The sequence below is a fragment of the Morchella sextelata genome (assembly GCF_020137385.1).
Source record: "Morchella sextelata strain SCLS chromosome Unknown scls_15, whole genome shotgun sequence".
In the NCBI taxonomy this organism is placed as follows: Eukaryota; Fungi; Ascomycota; class Pezizomycetes; order Pezizales; family Morchellaceae; genus Morchella; species Morchella sextelata.
Window position 1 is genome coordinate 1256523 of NW_025408630.1, and position 23574 is coordinate 1280096.

At 44.4% G+C, this 23574-nt stretch overlaps 5 protein-coding genes across 5 annotated transcripts; 3 read left to right on the plus strand and 2 right to left on the minus strand.

Moving 5' to 3' along the window:
- Positions 1-1470, minus strand: H6S33_003622 (uncharacterized protein; the record flags this gene model as incomplete). Its single annotated transcript, XM_044834983.1, has 3 exons — positions 1-414; positions 531-727; positions 792-1470. 3 exons carry the CDS (start codon positions 1468-1470, stop codon positions 1-3), a joined length of 1290 nt encoding a protein of 429 aa, XP_044691983.1.
- Positions 1471-3489: 2019 nt separating this feature from the next.
- Positions 3490-5331, plus strand: H6S33_003623 (uncharacterized protein; the record flags this gene model as incomplete). Its single annotated transcript, XM_044834986.1, has 5 exons — positions 3490-3720; positions 3827-3940; positions 4001-5144; positions 5206-5249; positions 5308-5331. 5 exons carry the CDS (start codon positions 3490-3492, stop codon positions 5329-5331), a joined length of 1557 nt encoding a protein of 518 aa, XP_044691984.1.
- Positions 5332-10537: 5206 nt separating this feature from the next.
- H6S33_003624 (uncharacterized protein) lies at positions 10538-14360 on the plus strand (the record flags this gene model as incomplete). The annotated part of the gene is made up of 6 exons (XM_044834987.1): positions 10538-10779; positions 10834-11775; positions 11828-11874; positions 11947-12202; positions 12284-13605; positions 13672-14360. 6 exons carry the CDS (start codon positions 10538-10540, stop codon positions 14358-14360), a joined length of 3498 nt encoding a protein of 1165 aa, XP_044691985.1.
- A 280-nt stretch (positions 14361-14640) lies between these two features.
- H6S33_003625 (uncharacterized protein) lies at positions 14641-15697 on the minus strand (the record flags this gene model as incomplete). The annotated part of the gene is made up of 2 exons (XM_044834988.1): positions 14641-15494; positions 15619-15697. The coding sequence occupies 2 exons, from the start codon at positions 15695-15697 to the stop codon at positions 14641-14643; spliced, it is 933 nt and encodes a 310-aa protein (XP_044691986.1).
- A 297-nt stretch (positions 15698-15994) lies between these two features.
- On the plus strand, positions 15995-16329 carry H6S33_003626 (uncharacterized protein; the record flags this gene model as incomplete). Its single annotated transcript, XM_044834989.1, has 2 exons — positions 15995-16090; positions 16156-16329. The coding sequence occupies 2 exons, from the start codon at positions 15995-15997 to the stop codon at positions 16327-16329; spliced, it is 270 nt and encodes an 89-aa protein (XP_044691987.1).
- Positions 16330-23574: the final 7245 nt, after the last annotated feature.

Below are 23574 nucleotides of genomic sequence, written 5' to 3' on the forward strand. Positions count from 1 at the left end.
TTACCTATCACGACCGCGGTCCCGTCTTGGGCTTCGACTTCTGTCTTGTGAATACCTACGACTAGACCCTCTTTCTCGGTCTCTATCCCTACCACTACGTCGATCGCGGCTTCTACTTCTCTCCGAGTATTTACGTCTATAATGATCTTTGCTCCTATCTCTGTTACGACCCTTGTATCTGTCACCACTCTTGTCGTCTGTTTTTTTTGAGTACTCATGTTTCCGGATATCTTGTTCATCAAAGACAAAACCGGAGCTCCCGCCGCTCCCGCTATGGGTACGATGCCCATGACCACCCTCCTTATACTGCCGTCGTTTCTCCAAGTGGTTGGAACCACCAAAACCACGTGTTTCGGCTGCGTTTCGGCGTTTCGCATTCGTCGCTGTTCGCCAGGTGTCTGATAGCTTCGAGACCTACAAGACAGATGCATTAATACTCGGAATATCAAATCGAAAACAAGAAGATGAGGATTTCCAGGCCTGGATATGTTCAAGAGATAGAGATGGCGGGTTGGGTAAGGGGGACTTACGCTCTGCGAGAAATCAACGTGAATTCTATGATCGTCAATCAATACCCCCTGCATTTTGAAATAGGCCTGTTCACAAGACTTCTGGTCCTCGAACTCAATAAATGCGTATTGCAAGCTGTCGCCCGTTCTTTTGTCGCGAATGACCTCACACGAGAGGATATTACCAAAGCGGCTAAAGATTAGATGCAAATCCTCGTCTATCCCCAGGGGTCTGTTAGTCACCTAGTTAGAGGCATGTAGGATAGATAATAACTCAGGTACCTTGGGTCACGGGATTAAGTTTGCAGACGAACAAAACGTTTTCAGGCGGTTTGACATCCGCAAATGGAAGATCTCCCACCATCTCCAATGTCAACGCCTGTGCTCTAGCTTCCCGCTCTCGCCTTTTCCGTTCTGCCTCTTCTGGATTCTCATCCTCGTTAATATCCTCATCTTCCCCGATCCTGACTGTCGCAAGCTGAGCCTTTGTTGGAACCGGGTCTTCAGTAGGTTCTACAAGTCCTGGAGGATCCTTAAATGGATCTTCTAATATAATAGTATGTCGTATTCTAATATCCTTCAGTGGCCTTCCCTTATCGTCGCAAAATGCATTGTTTATTTTCTCCAGCGCATCGAATCCTTCTACTACCTTCCCAAATATAGCCGCCTTTCCGTCAAGAAAATCCAATTCATCTCCTGTAGTGATAATGAATTGGCTCCCACTCACTCTTTCGTCAGGGTTATTACCAGGTACAGTGGCCATGCTCACGGTACCACGTTCCGTATGCTTTAGTTTAGGGTGAAATTCGGCGGGGAAAAACCGCCTCGATGGCCCATTAAGCAGGCCCCATATTGAAGTACCTCCATCTGAATCGGCTGAGTCGGGCCCAATAGGGTCACCAGTTTGAAACGAAAAATTCTTTTGCACACTGTAAATAGGCGAAAAGTTATAGTATTTCATCTTGCATCTATCACCGAATACCCAGTTTTAGTTCTCAGCTCATGTATGGCATGTTCCCGGGGGGCAATCTGTCGATTGGTCGGCAGCTACAAAGTTGTGGGGTAGAGGCTGCTTACAGCTTCAGGAAATTTTCACACGCCTTCGGGGCCAAATCGATCAAAAGATCTATGACAATATCCCCTGTTTCGCCTAATTCCAGTAAAACTGACATGCTGGCAGGTAAAAATTGGGCTTGTAAAGCGAGAGGTACCGTAGGTATGGTGAAAAGGGAAGAGAGTGAGCTTAACGTGTGTATTACCTGTGTGAAGGAGAGAGTGAAAAGAGTGTGGCCAGCATCTGAGACTCGGAGTCAGGAGCTTGGCTCTTGAGATCATGTGATTTGCTTACTGTTGTAGTATAAATAATACAAAATAGGCTAGCTCATAATTACTATCAACCTACATGTACCACAACATACATCATGCATGTAGCTACAGGTACAAACACTGCTAGACATTGTATTAAAGTCTAAAAATGCACCCCAGAAAAACATGACATCGGTTTCTACAAACATTTTGTCTTTTACCCCATCAAAGAGAGCTCGAAACCTAGATCGACCTACAATATTACGGCCAAAGACTTATGAATAACAAAACTGATGCGGCCACAAAACATTAACGACCAGTACCTAGCTACGTTAAATTCACAGGCAGTGATTATTTATAATTTACGTTTTGTGATTGGGGGAACGTATTAATGGGAGGCTCGAGTAAAGGGTACGATATCGACGGAAAGATCGTGGTTGCAGGCATCCAATCAAGCTAGTGTTCTACATTTATAATTGTTACAGCCCCACATTTTGCGGAGACCGTCTATCCGCGATAAAACAGACCATATCAATCACTCAATCACTCGAACGCGTCTTTCAATTCTTAAACTCGATGTCATGTCAGGTGGTCTATGATCTAGATTAAGAATGATTTGAAGGCGGAATCGACCTCCAAAGACGATAACTAGATCCTTAATAAAATTGTACTTTCTGCCTACATGTAGGTAACATAGCTATTAAATTAAGTCGAAACAAGTGTTTGCCGACGGAATTGAAGAGAGAGTAGTTTTACGAAGTGACTAGTACGTGCATATTTAAGATTGACGCCACATAATCGGAGAAATCTCCAGTTGAATTAAATCGGCCACCAGTGGTAAACAATGCTCAGGCACCCCGGCTCCTTGATGTAACTACATGTACTTAGGGTAAATAATATGATCTATCCGGGTAAGGCGGGTTTAGTTCAGTAATGTCTCTGTTTATAATTATAATTTCCTGCTGATCTAATTAAGCACTACGGAATATTTTTTATGGGGAGGGGGGTTTTACTCGAGATTCTCGACGTTCGAGAAGATGCAACTTTCTTTGTCTATACAGCTGTGACAGACACTGCGTCTTGTTTGGTCGAGCCACAGCTACTCCCATGCTTATAATCATATACGATAGAGCTTTCTGGATATCTGGAGAAATATATGACCTGCCACTGAGCTAGTACGCATCTACCCGCAATTTGTGTATCATGTATGTTTGCTTATATGTGTGGTGGTGGTGGCCATGGAGGCAACGTACTAAACAGTCTACATGTCCAAATTACTACTAATGGCTACATGTACTTGCCTGGTGCGAGTTGCCGAAATAATGCGTTTGCAGGTCATGCGATCGAACCGTTCTTTGTGCCTGATATGTAGGGACAGCTGTCCGTCTTTTCATCTCCTAATATCATGTACTGTGGAGAAATTAGTCGATCCTACATCAATACCTTTCTAGGATCTGGCTTCAAGTTTTGTTATAATTCAACCATCATCCCTACATCGCCTTTAGCTTGTGCGCTTCTCTCACATCCTTACTCTTTCTTACATTCCCTACCTACTTATCTGAAGAACCCGCAGTGCGGGCGTAATCGAGTTCTACTACATCTAACCTTTCCGTCAATTAACTCACATACCCTCACCTCCCGACCCGTCGATACATCGGTCAATCCCCAATTGCCAATGACACGGCATGTGCCCAATCAATTGGGCTATCCCAGCGAGAGCTCAATGGAGCCGTATAGGCATCCGTCTAGGGGTCCTCCAGCCCCTACAGTTCATGAGCGGGCCTATTTAGTTTCTCGCCCAAACCCTCGAATAGATCCACATATACGACCACCACCACGAGCAAACTCTGCTCCACATGTTACCAGTAATGCCGCCAGTAGTCCTCGGCGGCGTATTCCAGTAGCTGTTTGTCTCTCTGATCCCCTCCCGCATTGAAACATCGTGCACATTCATACATGTTTGGAGATTTTCTCTCCTTTGTTTTCAGTAATATAACTGATTTTCCTGATAGTGTGGGCGATGTCGAAAACGGAAGATTCGATGCAGTGGAGATCCTGGAGACAATAGCGGGTGCCTAAACTGCAAGCAAGCTCAAGTTGAACAGGGGAAATGCACGTTTTTAAGAGTACAATGCGAAATGCGAGAGCTCGTCCCGGACCATATGCTCATAATAGATTACGAGCAGGTGTCTTCGGCCCCAGTCGACCTCCACCATCACCCTTACTCCACTTCCTCGTCTGCCTCATCATCAGCTTCTTCCCTGGCCATGGCCAGTGTACAGCATCATAATGCAACACCGTCTCAGATATATAACATGAGTGCTCATGCTCTTAGGGCCGGACATAGTGGCCCCAGTCACCATATGCATAATAGTGCAATGCCTCTTAGGTCTTTGTGTCACCAAGATCCGTTGGGTGGAAACGGTAGCGGCGGGGATAACACCAGTGGATTGCTCCTTTCAGGGAGATATGAGAATCTTGGAGGGGATATGACTGGGGGTTCAATCCACGGATCCAATAGTAATGTGATGACTGTTAGCAACGGGGATATGTATAATGGGACATATGCCCCTTACCTTCATCCTGATATTACGAGTAACATCCACGGCCAACAATGGGCCACCATGTCTGGAGGACGGAGCTCGAGTCTCTATTTAGATCAAGATCAGTCTTCCATGAACTACATTTCACCTAACCAATCCATGGGAAATTTCGGTGTAGTATTTCCAGCCCTCAGTTCCCTTTCTTCTTCTCTTCCCGATGGGGCATCTCCAAGGACTTCCGGGAGTGAAAAGGTCCAGCTTCCACTGCCGATTCGAACACAGGCTTCAGAAGTAATGGCCAATAATGCGGGAAACCTACGGCCTCCATCTACAGGGAACACTCTGGTAAACGATTCGACATCCTCCAACTATGAACGCCAGTCACTTCAGGCATCATATAGAGTATTCCCTAGTAGTTGGACTGGGGATACTTCCTTCTCGGCGGCTTCTCAGTCAGCTGGTATGGCTGGAAATCCTCCTACCGCCACAGGAATGCCCTCGCAGCCAACGCCCGCTTTACCTGTACCGTGTCAGATAAGCACGTATGGCGCCCACAACCCCCCAACATTCCCCCTATCGTCATCAAATAGTTCTTTGCTTCCGTCGTTGTCCCAACACAACCCGCTCATCTCGAGCTCTTCGGTAGATTCATTTCCTCAGGCTTTAGCACACCAGCAAAACCGGAAGAATCGTAGCAATTCCGAGTCGAGCAATAGTTCGAAAAGCATAACGCCAGCAGTAGCAATCCGAACAAATTCTACGCCAAGCTATACGCGATCGAGCGTAGGTGGGTGTCACCAATCCAATGATCAATTTGGGGAGGGCTATACAAATTCAGTCTAACATAGAGGAGTTGCTGTTCAAAGACACGAATTCTCACGGAGGACAATCGGTGCAACAGCATAGAGCTTCAGAATTCAATAAAGTTTACTAAATCTACGAGAACATAGGTTACGAGATGCAGATTCGCCTAAATTGGTTATTTTCTTTACATTTTTTTTTTCTTGCATCTTTATCCCATTATATACATCCAACATGGTCTCTTTCAAGTTTCATTTTTTTTGAGCAAGCTTATTTTCAAATCTCCCGACATGTGTTCGCTGGTTTTACCCCTTTCAATATTCTCTTTATTCCACCCTCGGTAGCCATTCATTGGTTCGTGGATTCGCTATGTTTGAATCATTTTGTGTCCAGTTTCATTTTTCGATCTTAAATTGTACACCCTGAAGGGTGAGATAGGAATGGGTCAAGGTGTTTAGGTTTCGTTGGTTTATGGATGTTTTCAGATTACAATTTTTAGTCACTTTGTGGTAGTGTGGTATCGATATATCGATAAAACTTTGTCGGGTGGAAAACCAGACTATAAAAAGAGGGAGTCGTTTTGAGAACTCAGGGGGATGTATACGGGCAGATTGATAAGGTTTAGTAACGATACAGGGAGCGACGCAAGTCAATTGGGGTAGGGTCTGATGCTTTCACTGTTATCGCTCCAAAGTAACTTTTATTCTCGTTTGGTTCATTTCATTTTTCTTTCTAAGGGTGTTAGGGGCTCGAACTTTCTTCCAAGATTTTTGTCTTAACAGAGGACAGTTATTTTCTCCCTTATTTTGCCTCCTAGTTTTCATTTGCTCTCACTATAGCCTTTATCTGTCCTTTACATGCCCTCATTTTCTTGTTGTCTTAGTATGAGGAGCCAGGAGCAAAAAATGCGAAACATTTTACCAGATATAGACAAAATGTAGGCATCTGGTTTTGGCTTACCAGCCAAGGCACAAATGATACATTCATTAGATTCGGCCTTTTAAGTTGAATTTTCCTGTTGTGCGACTAGTTTCATGATCAGGGTCTCAGAAACGGCGACCGCCTCGCTGATACACACATAACTACATCAAGTTTGACACTTTCTTCTCCCGTTTTCTAGATCTGATTATGCAAAGACGATCAATGTGAATCACTAAAAACCATTTTCGTGTTTGCTGTCTTGATCTGTACCACAGCTGCAGCCGAAAAGCTGCATGTCTTGATTCGGGATCGACTGAATTAAGGCCGAGTGATATTACATGATTTGGCCCTTTGTGTCACTTTCCTGGGTTGTATCTCACCGGTCAAATAATAACATCCGCAATATTAAAGAGAGCTTACCTTAATAACTTTTCAATAATCGATTTATTTTATGCATCGTACGTGTATATATACCAGCTAGCAGCTAGAATCGAGGACCGTTTAACTAAAAATATGTAAAGAGCGGCTGAATGCAGGTATCCCCGCTCAGAACTAAAGGAAAAGTAAGGTTGCTTGCCTTTGGGCGTACGTACTTGAAGATCTATCTTCAGACGGCGGGGAAAGACGGCAAATAATAAGGAGATGAAACCCGATCCTTCGCGAGGCAGTAGTTCCAAACAAACGTCTTTTCTTCTCCGGCGGATAGTAGGGAAGCGATATTGGTGTTGTGCTTTTTGAACCACTTCGCCGTTCTTTGTATTTTCTATTGTGATCTCATTCATCAATTCGTTTTTTAAAACTTAAAGTGCTGCATTAAGTTCTTATTTGGGGGGTTACAGAACTCCAGCTTCCGATACCTTTATCCCGCTACCAACCCCCCCGGGGGTGTTATTGTTTCACAGGCTTGTGTGAGCGCTTGCTCGACTGGGTGAACCAAAATTCGAGTGAATGGTGATTCAACGTACCCTGTTTTATTTGATTATCGACAATGGATGGGTGTTCATAATTCGATCAAGCCGTCCTTTCGTTATCTTAAGCCACAGGAAGTCTGAAGAAATCCCTCTTTCTTGTTTCGAGATTTATTCGCCGCGCCGCACAGCAAATAGACTGAATTAATTGCATATGTAATGAAACGGCACTTTAACGATCGCGAGTTCCACTATTATTAATTCTATTATATGATTTCTATTCACTATATATTCCGAATGGACCGGACCGGGGATAAGTCAAAGATGGATTGGGGGTGGAGACTGGATTGCGTACTCCGAGAGACAAATGTAGTCGATCTCATTAGAAGGCATGGCTGGATATAGCACAAGGTTGAATATGCACGTGTGCAAACCTCTCTTCTCCCCAGTGTTGCGAATTGGATATCATTCAATTGAGAAGACACAACTTGTCGAGTGAGCGTTGGCCGATGATCATATGCATGATCATAAACAATGCCTCTGGGACTTCATTACGTCTTTTCTACCACCCGGCCCCCGACTTGGTTTGCAAGTTAATTTGAAAATATAAATGTCCACTGGACCCCTTAACCTATAATTAATATATCATGTTAAACACAGCGAGTCTGGTATAGATGTTTCTCGCTCGTATATTGGGGAAGCGGACCAGAAGAGAACATTCCTCGACCGGTTTAGAGCGCTGATACATGCCACACGTGTACCGTGTAAAGTTCCCCGCTGCAGTATGTTTCCGTGCGCAGAAGAAAGCAGGGCGGTGGATCGCCCCCTGGACTGTTCCGGATCAGAGACTAAGATGTTTTCGCTACCACACGTAGGTAGGATTTTGAGTCGAACGATTGCATGTTTGAGGGTGGGTGCTGGCGTGATCGTAGTGATAACAGATCCTGCACGGCTTCCGAACAGAAGGCATTGTCGTAGCGCAGCAGCAGCGTGTTCATCCACTGATCTAATGTTGCGTGAACCCGGTCACTGCTGTTACGGTCCATCTCCGACCGGCGGTGTGAGTTACCAATTAATATGCAATATCGATATGTACCCACACAGAGACCAGGTTTATAAAGGAGTACGGGGCACAAATTTGGGAGATCTTTCGGTCATTTATAGCCATTAAGGGAGTGAAAAGATGTTACTGGTAAAAGCGGGGGGGGGGGGGGGGGGCTTTGTGTACAGCGTATATACGTATACGTACCAGGTCACTAAATAGATGATATATATGTGTACTTACCTATCGATATCTGCATCGTCACACATACAGGTCAACGACGTACAAACTTGTACGTGGGTGCAATTTGTTTGAAGCTAACCTTCTACAGCCCTGAAAATTTAATGCTATTGATTACTGCTTGATGACCGATGCCAGAGGAAGGTGTGGGTTTGGCCGGTCTTTTGCCACGGTCTTTAATTGAGGGGTTTAAATTTTTCGGTTGGTTTTACCTGCTGATATGATGACACGCCTAGTAGCGGGTGTGCTGGGTGCTTTCTGTAGACGCTATTCTAATCTTTCCCTTAACAGAATTTCATTTTGTTTTCTGTGGGCTGAAACTCGATTGGATGGTGTTATTAGTGTCGAGTGTAATTTGATATAGATGGTTGATCGATCCGTATCGCACCACGAGTGATCCTCTATGACCCAATTACACAGTTCCATTTTCGACGGTTTAAGTGCCAAAGGTTAGCCCCTGGCAAAGAGACGAATAGGGACCTATATTGAGGTGCAAATATGTCACAGCTACAGGTGCACGTTATCCAATATTCTGTTTGGTTGGGTTGCTGTGGGTCATGGAGTAATATTAGAATCTTGGGTATTGCAAGCGCATTAATCCTTTTATGGTGTTAAAGTATAAAGTGAGACATGATAATGATCAATATATATATGGACGGTAAGAAAATAAAAACAATAATAACAATATATTATCGTTGCCTCAGTGTCCGCTTTATATTAAGGAATGCTCGCGCGCGAGTCCTACATGTGCACACGAGAGCCTTCTTAACGCATCATTGAGTCGCATCTTGTAGATTGTAATGTTTAATATGTACATACGTACGGTTCATTCAGCTCTACGTACCCAATTATCTTAAATAATGTAATCTTCCACAAAGTGCAAATCAAGATAACTTAGGAGTAAGCAGAGGCTTTCATGTAAATTTGACCACCAGCTAACCCTTCAATATATATGGATTAATTCCATCAAGGTTCTAGACTTATGGCGTACCAGGTGCCGGCGCATAATTAAATCTCACGATCAGCGATAGACATGCAATGATTACTATTATGTTTTGATATACAGGTAGAAATTAAGTGTAGCTCGATCCCAGGGCTTATATAATTACCCCATGCACTTGACCAATCGGCGTACGCGTGACTATTATACTAGCTACATTTACATGTATGTAGTTACCTTTTATCTTCAAATTTAAACCCCTTGATCTTCCATCCCTAAAGCTAAATCTCGTGGGGATCTCATTCCCATACATGCATCTAGTTGAATATTTTATAATTACTCTTTATATTTATTGCTTGAATGACTAGAGTGTATATATGGCGTGCTCTAGATATATAGACCCACGCTTTATCTGATTGATTTTACTGACAGATTCTAAGATATATATATATACGTACAAAGGGTCAACTTTTCACTACAAAAAGTGATAACAAATCAAAACCAGCTGGTCTGTCCGTGGAGCGTAAGCTTCCTAGCAGGATTATGATTAGGAAGTTCTAAATTACTATAGATGTATTTCAGCAACGTCTCTTCTGCCGGTGCCGTTGTTGAGAAATATGATCATTGTATCACTTATCGACGGGCCGGGACCGGGCTCGGGGATGGAGATATATTATATAAAGCCCAAATTTGTTGGGTAGAGGGTAGAGGCATGAAGATACGAGACAGCTATACCTCCAGAGGCACCGCGAAGGGGGATTCAGTCGCCGTGACGGTCCAGTCGCCGCTTTTCTCGGCAACGACATTTTGACAAAGTGATTTACGAAGTTTTCTTCATATTGGTCAAAAACTAGCCTAATATATCATTGCCGAGAAAAACGGCGACTGAACCCTCCTCCGCGGTATTTGTTGAAATCATGTATTTTGTGGGGTTTTCATTGTACAATTGTATCAAAACCAAGAATTTTGGCCATCCGAACACTCAAATATCTAGCACGTTGCTTTTTTACATACCTTCTTATTCGGAATAAAAAAATACATGTACCTACATGTATGGTATTGATGTCCGTACGTACATGTACTTACGTCCGCGCGAACAGAGTCTTAAATTGTATTTAGCTTGATATATATACATGTAGACATTCTATGAGATAACCAGTGCCAAGACTGGTGTGTACGGGTAGCTAGGCTCACCCAAGTCAGGTTTAGCGTCATCTGTTTCCCCAGACCCTGTCAACTTCAACTTCTACAAATCTACGAACAACGCGCGCGTCTTCGCTCCAATCTCACCGGAAATACAACACCCCCACTAATCGCATCTGTCAAATATGCGCCTTCGGCTGGTTATAAACCGCAATTCTCTCCCCACCATGAAGATATGGTGGGACACATCCGCATTCCAGTCCGGCGATGACAGAAATATTTCCTCACTTCTTATCTGTGTATCCCAGATTGTTCCACTGGAGTTTTCAAAGTGGGGCCTCGAGGACTATGCTGTAGAGATTGGCGGATTTGAGTGTTTGCATTTTCAGGAGGTGGATAGTATCATTAGGGATGGCGATGAAGTTGTGTAAGTTTATCGATCCTGCGATCGTTAGCGTGCTAATGGCCCTTGAAAATGCAGGATACGACCACTCTCATCGCATGAGATCAAACAGCGACGACTCTCGGGTAGACGTCAAATCAGCATGTCAGGCCGGAAGCTAATCGACGGCACTCCTTTTGGTCGTACCTTTCTTCGGCCAGCGCCGGATCGACCAGCCCTAACAGCTCGGCCGGCCAAAAGGAGGAGAATTGAAGATGATTCAATTGCAGCTGAACTTGAGCCCGAAGACGATGAGAGCTATACTGAGGAAGATGAGGAAACGGAAACGGAGGATTCGAATTCAGAAAATGACGAAGAGGCCGTCAAGGAACGACAAATCATCCCAGCGAGGAGGAGTCTGATACAAAATAGGAAGTATCCGGATGAAAACGGAGCAATCTCTGCCAATATGGAGCAATATCATAACCCTTTGATGGACCTCTATTGTAAAGAAACAATCGACGCCGAAACAGAATTTAACAAGGAAGAGGAATTGAAGAGAACTAGCGAGGGAAGGAGCCCAAATTTTGAGGAAGAGAAAGGAAGCCCAACAAATGTGAAAAGATTGTCCGCTGCAGAAATCATAACCGCCGATGTTGACTCTTCTGACTCATCCGATGATGATGATTACGATCCTAGAGAATCTTCAGATTCCTCATCAGACGGGGATGATGAACACGAGGACGATCAGGACGAAGATGGGGACGTAGATGGGGACGAAAGCAGAATGGAAAGGGCCATGCCCATAGAGAAAAAGCCTACAACCCAAGAATTCAAGATTTCCGATATAATAGCCCCCTCAGAAGATGAATCCTCAGATAGTGATTTCGACCCACAGGCGGCTACTGCCGAAGTTCAAATCTCAGACGAGGTATACAGCAGCCCGGAGCCATCGTCGTCGTCGTCGTCGTCGTCGGAGGAGGAGGAGGAGGAGGAGGAGGAGGAGGAGGAGGAAGATAGGGCAGATCTCAAACCCAGAAAGTAAGCCCTCTAGGATCATTACCACAAGTTCAAACAACTAAAATGTTAGTAGAGCATTACCTAAATTACAAAAACAGGGGTCTTATGTTTGCTCCTCTAGTTCGTCCAGTTCGCCCAGTTCGTCTAGCTCGTCTAGCTCGTCCAGCTCCCCTGAACCACAGAAAAAAGTAGCCTCGCCTAGATCGTCGAGCTCGCCTAGTTCATCCAGTTCATCCAGCTCCCCAGAGCCGCCGCAGAAGCTGCCATGTCGCCCTAAAGGACCTCCCGTGGCATCAGGGACCCTCCCAAACGAAGGCAAGAAATCTACGAAGTTAAGAAACCAACGTAAAAAGATGCAAAGGTTAAAAGAGAAGGGTGTGGTCCCAGTCGATATGGATAATGAAGGGTATTTAGCCTGGGTTTCTGAAAAATCAGCCATTGGAGCAAAGCAAGTTATGCCTGAAAGAGACACTGAAAAATTAACTCGCAATGAGGTCTCTAACGGTGCCAACCGCCGCAAGCGATATAGAAAAATATACAACAAAGTAAGAAAGGCTGGAACTACTGATCTGAACTTTGATGAATGGTTCAATGAAAGGGAAAAGAGGCGCCTCATGGAATTAGAAAAGGGAACGGTCAATGGGAAGGACATCGATGGTGACACCACGATGGACCCTACAGACGACATACCAGTCGAGGAATCTTCTAAAGAAAGACACATCCCTGGCCGGCCTAGTGTGAACATCTCTGCTGCTCGGCGCATGCTCCATCATGATCTTGCTATCACAAAAAGCCAAGCTCTAGAGAAGGAAAACATGCGAAAGGAGTGGGTAGCTACACATAAAGGCGACACAGCCAACAAAAGGAAAGGCTTTGCAAGAGAACAGTTTGGGAAAAAGCCAAAAAAAATTATTTATGATGGAGATGGGAACCCCATTTCAGCTTCTATAGATACCGAAGAAATCGTGCAGGAGGAGGAAGACCCAGATGCGTGGAGGCAAAAGCTAGCACTCACTGCAGTAGAATGTGAGTGGGACAATGTGGTACTCCCTGAACCGAGTTATCCTTTCAAGCAACCTCGGTTCCCTCTGGGTGATGTTGTGGCAGGACAGAAGAGAAAAAGAGGTGGTGGGAAGAAAAAGAAACAACAACAGGATGAATACGGGGCGCGAAATGGCTATGGGCAAAGCGATGGTTATTATCAGCAGCAGCAGGATTACGATGATTGGAACAATCATGACTACTACGATGACACAACCTACCCAGCCGCCAAAGATACAACTATGGAGGATCCGGTTTTGGTAGACGACCTCCCACCTCTCCCAGCAGATTTATCCACTCTTCATCCACTCTCAAAGCCGGTTCTCCCGGGAACGGTGCTTGCCTTTAAACAGTTCACAATGGATAAAAACTACACGCCAATAATCGCTGACTACAAAACTGCCATTGTTGAAGAGGTTATTGATGAACCAGATGGTCCGTTGCTTGTGATGAGACTAGCAATTAGAGATCGTATGGAGAGAGAGGTGGATAAAACGACCGGCGAGAAGGTCTTGAGGAAGTTCGAGATGCCTGGGGATACCAGATCCGATGAGGGGAAGGAGGAGTTGATGTGGGGGGAGCTTATGCAGCCATTGTTGGTGAAGTTGCCCGAAGGTGCAAAGGCAAATTCCAATGATGAAAAAGTAAACGGAAACGACGCGAACGGAAATGGGGACAATGCTTCTCTGGATCGTGCGGACGGAGCTGCAGATGGAGACGACAATGGAACGGAGGAGGCAATGGATGATGCCCCAAATGCAGAACCAGACGAGGCGGAAAGGGGTGGTGAAGAACCCACCTCTGGACAAGGTAATGTCCAGAATGACGAAGAGCCAACCTCCGGGCAAGCAACTTACGAAACCACCACCGAAGCAGCGGGAAAAACTAGCCCCACTCTTTCCGAGAGAATTGCAGCAACTCTAGAAGCGGAAGAAGAAGAAGCTCTTCTAGAGGAACTCGCCGCAGATATGGCAGTGGTCACAGATGAACATGCAGCTTCCCAAGAAGAGGCGGTGGATACACAGCTGCCAGATGCCCAGGTCACAAACTCTCCGAAATACTCCTACTCCTTTCGTGAACTCAACACGCCTGAGCCAGAAGCACAGGTGGTCGACACTACAGCAGTAGCACCTGACACTCCTCCGTCCTTGGAGGCCCATAGCGCGCAGCAATCTGTCTACGATTCCGACGACTCTGACTGCCTTCCAAGTCTCGAACATATGCTTTCCCACTCACAGCGAGCATCAGTCAAGGTTGAAGCCTCAACTCAAGATGAACCGCAACTCCTACCATTGCCTGTGTTCTCCCCGTTCGGAATGAAAACAAGTTCACGGGAGGAGAAGTCATTGGATGAACAGCAGATTCAGCACGAGGTTGAGGGGGCCAAGGGAGTGAGCAATGGTCCAAAGAAGATTACCATCAAGAGTGGAGTTACTCAAAGTCAGGTACAGGTTATCGATCTAACAGCCACTAGCAGTGATGCAGAGGAGATTCAGAGAAAGAAGAGAAATAGGAGAGGGAAAAAAAAGACTGGAAATGATGCGTGGAGGGCCGTCAGGAGCTAGACGATTACTTCTATCTACTTTCAAATTTGTATCTTTATCCTTTTTCCTTCTCCTTTACTGGGGTTGTAAAGATATTGGCTACAAAACTATTATCTAGGGTATAATTACATGTAAATGCATATTGCAGGGCCTAAAGAATGTCTCTGACAGCCACCTTGCAATTCTTCGGAGCAAAACATTTTTTTGTTGAGGTTTGTCGTAATCACTGTACTTTCAAAAAAAAAAAAAAAAAAAGTCCATTTTGAACTTCTGAGACTAAATAAAGTGCACCGAACCGCACTTAAAACCCGCCCCACTCAACACAAAACGTTCTCACCTCGCCAGGTTTGTCCTTATTCTCGCCCCCCACCATCCACGCTTTCTTTACACCTGTCCCCAACCTTCCACCACCCACAACATCCCGCATCTCAATCTCCTCGTCCCATCCTAGTCCCGTCACAACAAAGTGAGAGTGAAACCGCAATGGGTCCCCCGGATATGCCATGAACTGACATCCGAACCGAAGCCCTGGAGAGAGGAAGTAGTTGTGCTCGTGAAGGTGTTTGTAAAGCGGGTACGAGGTCTCCGATGGCGCTGGCTCCAATACTCTAGCCTCTGAGGGCCCGGGCGGGGTGGGTAGAGCATGATAGAGAGCTTCGGAAGTGGCCGGAACAGGATAGTAGCGAAGTGTTGAAGATGGGGCGGGGTCTACAGCGTTTGAAGGCTTCGTTTTTGCAGTGTCTGTCTCAAACACAGTGGCTCTCACTTTGTCTTCCTCTCCATCTCCGATCTTTCCTTCCTCTCTAGTTTCTTCCTCCTCGCCATCGTTATCCTTCAAAGAAGCTGGCTTGGGGGTTCTGAAAGCTTTCCTTCGCTCTTCGGCCGCTTTTTGGAGGGCTTGCATCTCACGTATCGACTCTGCCTCGCGCGCTTCGAGGTATGCGGTCTTGTCGGCTTCGAGCATGGATTTGAGTCCCTGTGCGTGTGCTTGTATATCATTAACGATATAGCCAGCACCTTTCTCGACGAGCAGAGCAGCCTCTTCGGTCATAAGCTCAAGTGGAAGCCCGAGGAAAACATTTTGTTGGGGAATCTGAGGGAGGGTTCCAGTGAGACAGCCGCACATGCGGTGAGATGCTCGGACGTGGGAGACAACTGGGCTTGTAAGAGTGTTGGATTAGTTTTCTTGAATCTCAAAGGCCAAATATCTGGATTTCTTTCTGCCTAGAGCGCTCCCACCCGAAAACGAAGACCACGGGGATCCAGAGATTTTACGTACCGTTAGCATCGTACAAGAAATAACGACTCTTGACAAGGTAGATTGGAAATGGCTCCACCACGCCCCACTGAGATGCCATTCTTCGGGTTTTGTTTCACTAAAGTTTCTGAAGGCCGTGGTTAGTAAGAAAGAAAGAAAGAAAGAAACATAAGGTGACTGTAATTAACACGGGAGCTTTACCAATTTCAAATTGCGGTGGACGTTCAATACATGTCGTTGACCTGGGACGTTGTTGATCCCATACAAAATGCGTCACACAGCATTTCATGCGCGCCAAGCCGCTTATGCCCATCGATTCTGCAACTTAAAGTTAACGTACCAGTAGAATCGACAGGAACGGCATTGATCTATCGCACTACAGCAATTGAAGAAAACAATGTCAAAGGCCTCAAAGACAACTCTCGCTGTTACCACTGCCCTTTGCGGAGGTGTCGTTTGGTTCGTACATTATTTTCAACGTGCTGAGAAAGAAGTACGTCTGCATCCCATTCGACCCATATTTTATACACTAAGCTGATAGAAATTGGGGGAGTAAAGTTGATGCATGCAGGTGTCATTCGTGACGAGGAGCGGTCGAGAATCAAGAGAGAGCGTCAATTAGATTTTGACATGCAGAAGGAGCTTGAGAAGGAATTCAAGAAGAGTCAGAGTGTTTCGCCGGTAAATACCACTGCGGGCGCAGAAGGCGGTGGAGATAATACCAAAGGATAGCGAAGACGCAAAGAGAACTTGAAAAGACTCGAGGTACCTTAAATTAGACTGGAATGGGCTGCAAACTTTGCTATGTAAATAATGGCGCTCTTTTCTATCTGATATCCGTAAAGGATGTAGAAACATTCTCCAATACTACATGTACTTATTATATTATCACTGTGGGACGTTTTTTTTCCTTTCTTTTTTACCTCGGAAACACTATATATCATTAAGAAATTCATTATCACAGCACCCCAAACTAGGCCTTTAACCTTTGATAAGGGCCTTTTTAATTCTAGGCTAGACCCATGGAGCAAAATTGAAGATCCAGGTTGTCAATTGGAAGGATATATATTGAATTTTCACATGGCCATCTCAGTTAACCCTGAATTTATAACTAGCAACAGTAGAAACATAAAAGGCTTAATTGATGCTGACGACTCGAGCTCTGGAAATCAAAGTAAACTGAGGTTGCATATGTGCTCGAGCTTGAGCCTACGCACACTCCTTCACATCCTTCCAATAGCCACTAAACTACATGTACATGTACAATGTACACAGTATGGATCATATGTGCACGTGTACATAAATGTGCGTATATGTATTGACTACCAAAATGAGATGGATATAAGGCTTACGTACGCACATACGAGTCACCGTATCTTCCTTTGCATACAATAAATGAATTAACAATAACAACATCACCGTACCTTTCTCATAGGAACTTTCCCGCGCCAAATCTGATATATATTTCGCCCTCAAAAAACAATAAAGTCAAATAAAATCTGTGGGCAACCACCAGGACTATAGTACTACGGATTTTATTTGACTGTTTCTCTATTTTCACCTTTTGGAGGAGCACGAACACGTACATGTAGCTAATAAACCTAGTTTTACAGATCAATTGTCACCTACCAAAGACCAGAGCAAGTCATAAGATGACCTTGAGTGGTATTCAAATTAGTGTGATAACTACATTTAGTGAAAGATCCTAGGCCTGTATATTGTACATCTAAGTACTTGTATGTATTTACAATTGACTGGCACACTATTTAAGTTTAGTTTAGTACTCAATCCCAGTTAACTAATAACTTTCAAATTTCCATAAATTACATGTAGGTATAGACGCGATACTATATACGATGTAATACAGACTTAAACTAGCTATAGTCCGAAGATATCTTGAGAGAAGAGACGCTGTTGAAGACTACATATATATAGGCTAATATATGTGTTTATAGGATACAAGTGGTTTCCGGCCTTCGGCCGGTACTACATGTATATCAATCAGTCCAATATACAGGCAAGCCGCTTTGCGGCTTATTTTCTCTATTTGCCTATCAGTTGGGACTCTCAGGCCGCTGCGCGGCCCTCGACCCCTCCTGACAGGCAAAGTCCATCACTATATCTGCTTGGTCGATATGTGCCTTTTCTGATATCCTCCATATATCAGTGGACAGGTCAGACAATTTCTCCAGTTCAAGCTGCAATTATATCCCTTTAGCAGCCACCAAACCGCTAAAATCGAACTATTAATCGATTCCCAAAACAGTAGAAAACCTATTAACAATCTAACATCACTCAGCATAATACTCTATGTTCATATCCAACACAACATGTTTCAAGTGAAACAAAACCTCTCTCTATGAGCCAATCAGAAGCTTTTAAATGCACATGCATATGCAGGTTATAATTATATACTTATTAGATATGCCTAGACAACGGTGCCGCAAATGTTCCTCTCATGGTCTGGGCGCAGATAGGTACACGGAAATTCTCTATATACTTAATAAAACATATTATTGACTAGGCGGATAATAAACAAAGAAACTAATGCTGGTTAATCTTGTGAAATACCAATAACTTACTATATTTTCAGGTTTTTATTAATTTTGCGAAAAACAAATTTTGATGGATGAATTTCCGTCACAAGTTATCACTCGGATAGAGTGTGAAAGTTGTGAAAGCCGATACGACGAGCAGCTCGATCGAGCCGATACTAAACTCGATCACACTATTTTTGTCGACGTCAGCTTTGGATTACTAACTTAAACCTTAGCTCTAGCTCTAGCAATACCCAGCTCGGTTTATATTTAACAGCTCGATAACAAAGCTTCTAGTAAACTCGGAACACTACATTCAATACTCAGCCAAAGTCTCATTCGAGACAAACAACACTTCAATTACCTCCTTGATTAGTATGATTATTATTTAACTTTAACCTTGCATCTCCGACCATTGACACCGGCCGGAACCATATTACGAGTTCACGGCGCTAAGGGCTCAAGTTCTACAATCTTTGGTTTTAGGAGGCCGGGTCCGTTTGACCTTATGATACGTCCCGACTTGCATGAGTGTTTTCATATAGCAATACAGCTTTTTGTTTAATTCATCATCGTGTACTCGCATATCAAGTATGTTTTTGCGCAACCAGCAAAACATATAGAATCTCGAGAGCTTTCCCATCTCCCCTGAAATTATGCATCTTTTATCTAGACACCTGAAAGACTCTACAGGCCACTTTTAGACCATATCCATAAAGAATGAGGCGAAGGGTGTCTTAAAAGTCCTTTTATTGCTTTCCTCTCCACCTTTACCAGTATCTCAATTAGGCCAAGAATTTGAAGCATGAATCTCCATTATCGAAATTATGCTATACTTGGTCGTTGTAGTTTTGGTATAACTATGGGACTTTTTATGAGTTGTTGAAAACCTCGATTTTTGGTGTGTTTTGCTGGTTGGGCAAACACATAGTTGACAAGCGAGTATGCGATGTAGAAATAGCGAATTTACTAGTAAGTGCTAACGGTATTTTATCAAGGGATGAGTTGGCGAGAGAGTCGTGTGGGTAGGCACGAGGGATTCTTGCGGTCTAGCTTTTATGAAGAGCTAGAGACCTGGACAGGCTTGAATCATGGTATATCGCTCGACACCCCTAGGCTTGGCAAACGTCGAGCAAAAGTCCTGCGGCTTGCCAAGGATTTGGTACGAGCCAGTTAGAACCTATTATCGAAAAATCGAGCTAATTAATCTGTTTACACTGCAGATATTTATACCCTTGGTGTTTCTCACTCAATTACGCAAACTCGAAAAGAAATGCCGGGGAGAAAGGGCTATTCATATATGGATCAAACAATACTTTAAAAACTTCGACTGGCTTCTAGTACATTGTATAACATATAGCGCTCAATTGCAAGCATATTAGCAGGATTGCTACGCACTGCTTCATGCTGCTCAATTACACGAGGCTACATCTCAAGCTGGCGAGCAGAAACAACTGTTTCGAGGTGCCTATAGCTTTGACATGTATGCATTAATTACTTGTAATTGCCCTGCTCGAGTAAAGTAAGACGATTCCCTGAGGTGCTTAAGGTGTTTGAGAGAAATACAGACTACATGGATATTGAAGGGTAGGTTGGAAATGACATCTTTCCCTAGAGGCAGCTGTCAGTAGTAGCTGTAGGCCTTTATGCAAGCAGATAATATATATTAATATGTACGACGTAGTATATATATCCTCATAGTTTATCAGCTACGTATACATTTTCAGAAATTAAGCGTGCTTTATGAGAACCACGTACATGTACTCGGACGTTTGGATTTACATGTACTAATAACACTAGGATGATTGCGCAAATATTGAACTGCTTGAGATCGGTCAGGAAAACGTACATGTACTTACTACATGTAATCTCCTCGAGCATGGTTGCCTTTGCCTTTGCCTTGTAGCTATGTAGACTCCCGTACTGCCTTGGGCTGCGTACGCGTCATGGGTACTCATTATGTATGTACATGTATATATTTTCAATGGATATAAAAAATCCATGGCCACAGATTAAGCGATTACATCTAGTAAGCTTAAGTACTTCATATAGTACCTACATGTATTATATAGATATACCAACACCGAGTATGCAATGTTTATTTCAAAGCTTGTGATTGGCCAAGTTTGAGAAGCTTTTCTTTTTCTTCCTGTTAGCTATCGGGTATTGGTGAATACATGGAAGCCCTACATGTAGCTGTTTGAGCCATGAACTTTAAGCGCACGGGGCAGTTTATGGCTTCCTGTGATCGATCTTTGTGTTGGTCAAGTGACAGATATACATACAGTTGCACTTCGTTATGTCGTTAGCGTATTCTAGAAGCCAAACCCCTACGAGATAGCAAATATACGAGACAGCAAATAGTTTTTGGTGGAGAAGGGCAGTACCTGTCCCGCAAATCCGTACGAGACAGCAAGAGATCCGAGATATCGAATTACGAGATAGCGAGGTGCGACTGTACATGTACAATACATATAACAATACCGTACAAGTATGTACATGTATGTATGCTCAGCGCAGCTACAGTCGATGCTGTTCAGGTTATATTCCTGCTCCAGCCGAGGGCCAAAAAACGCTCGTATTGTTTAGGTCTAATCATGCCCCTCTCTTTTCTTTTTTATCAAGTCACGAACGAGCAGCCTTGGAAGGATCTTCTGGACATAGAAGTCATGAAAGCCTTGTGGGTTAAGGCTCCGGGCCGGCAATGGTGACTGACGGGGCTCATGACAAGTAGCTAGAGGGTTCGGTAGGGTCACTAACGCTCATGGGTACATGTATGTACATGTAGTGATCATACGGGTTCTTACTCTAGCTACATGTATACATGTAGTTGTTTGAATTAACAGACTGTCGTAGCCTGACCCTCCGAGAATCAAGGACCACACAAGGGAGTTAATGATGGCGACTTCAACTACATGTAATCTCGTTATGATGCTTGAAATGACTGAGGCTAAACATGGAATAGGTACTTGTAATATATGTATATATGTACCTTTGAAATTTGATAAAAACACTAATAAACAGACATACCACATGTATGCATGGAAAACGGATGTCCGTACCACTGTCATGGGTACAGTACCCACATTAGAGATCTTGGTGGATCAGGATCAGTATCCATAACTTATGGGGTAAATAAATATGGTTATGCACTTCTTTAATCCAGCCTTGATATGCCTTATACCCCAAATAGGTGTTAACAAATCTACTACTCGTGAGCCGCCATGCACGCCATATTCCAGCTCCACCCATTCCGGCCCCGACGGCAGGTAAGATTTGCAGAACCCGGGATACCAACGGGCACTAGAACACCAGACTGGGCAACGACACTCTAGACAGCCGCCACGAATAGAAGATCGCCTCCTCAAAAGGTAGTTTGTTAAATGTCGGTTTTGGTGGGGCGGTCCTATGTAGGATCCTGCCAGAGTAGGTACATAGAGCTCAAGTTGATACGTAGGGCTAGGGCTCGCACTAATCCTATCCGTGTGAAACCCGGTCGCGCTGGCTCCCAAATTTCGAGTTTTCGGTTTGGGTAATCATAGAGCTTTTCCGCTTTAGAAATTGCCCAATGTCTGCTCATGAATCATCACGGTACTCAACCGGTGAAAAACAGAGATTTTCATGGGGCTGGGGGGGAAAACGCCAGGTCAACCGAGCAAACAACGTAGCGGCGGCGATCGAGCAGGTAATTTGGGAGAAAGAAAGGTTGCGGCGGTACACGTATATATATATGGAGTGGTATGAAGTTCCCCACACCGCTGGCCGCCGCTAAATTGTGACAAAAACAAAGCGATGTTATGGTGAGATAACTGCCGTCCGCCTCACCGCATGGGTTAGATGGCAGCTATAAAGACGATCAGCGCGCCAGATAGGCAGCCACCACAAGGAGAGAGGGAAAAGTGGTGCCTGCCATTGGCCTTTTCGAATACCTAGTCACCTATGCGGAGATCGGCGAATCTACTTGACTTCGGGGGCCATTTGTTTGCAAGAGTTGTTTCTCAGAACTAGAGCTCAATTTTGCAGCAATGAGTCGAAGAACTTAGTGAGGCTGTCATGAGAGGAAAGGAGCGTAGTAACGGGAAAGGGGAATCTCATTGAACTCGAGCATCCCTACGTCAGTTGCCAGTCATTTTATATGTGCTCCTTTGGTCTTCGAATAATAATTTGTTTTTCCTAGGAACACATATTCTACTCTACACCCACACCTCACGAAGTTTGAAAACAGACTGTGTGGACAGCACATGTTGGGAATCGAAGATCACAATCAGGATCACCAGTTTCAAGACCAAATAAAAGGAATAATAAGGATTGCCAAGATAGTAATGAGGAAGTCATCGCAGCTGATCCGGTGAGGGCTCAAGATGCTTCAGAAGTCCGGAGGAACAGTTGAAAACTGCGGTCTCAAGATTTGAAAGACGTGTTTTACTTCCACACGCCTGGTCCCTGGATTCCATGAGGCTCGGGGTATTCAGAGTTCTTACGTAAGGTAGAGGGGTAGACAGGTCGGTCGCACAAATGACGATGTTTTCATGCATGGCTGCTGCAGTAGGATCCTGTGACTTGTGAGTACTCTAAATACCCTAAACCGGAAGGGGGCCGAACAAAAAGGTCACGATTCACTCTCAGGTGTAGAGTACTTTTTCATGCGCGTATGCAGTGATACGGGCACAGGGGGTTCTAGCGGTGTGGGTTTGACAGCAAAGGTATGAATAGGTGGACCGTATTATTTAACTGTTGAGATGAGAAGCAGAGATTCATGGTTTTGTTCCCCTCTCAACGGCAGCGTTCCGTTCCGTGGCCACCTTAATTGTTGGGCCACTGTTGGACATACTTCTCTAAGAAAGAAATCAATCGTTTCGCCAGCCATGAGGACCTTCAAGTCTACCGAGATCCAATTTTCAAGGGCTTAAACGGGAACTAGTTATGGGAGGCGGGTTTGAACCCTGGCTCGGGTTAGGTAGATTGTTGAACCAGAACGACGACAACTACATGTACATAACGTTAAAATTGATAACAACAAAAGTTGTATTTAGAATTGGGAGAAACATAGTTAAATTGGACGGAATGATCAAGCAATAGTACTGTACTTCTACCGTACAGTATATGCGAGTAGGCAGGTCCAGGCTGTGAATAAATTCAGGCACCCTTGATGACGAAGGGGAGGAGAGAATGAAGAGGAGGCGAATGTAAGACATGCGGGGCGGGCGGGGGGAAAGAATGGGGGGTTACAAATTTGTTGAAAGGGAGGAAGCCGAGAGGCTTTGATGAGTCGAGTGTCGTCAGAGCGTGATAAAGATTAGGATAAAGTGTATTTCAACCACCCGGGTGGGGGGTGCGAGAAAGCAAGCACCACTGCATATCGGTGTGAAAGAAACGAATCCCCATATCTACATGTAGGTACTGAGTAGACTCGTAGAGAGAAGAACAGGTAATGATGCCG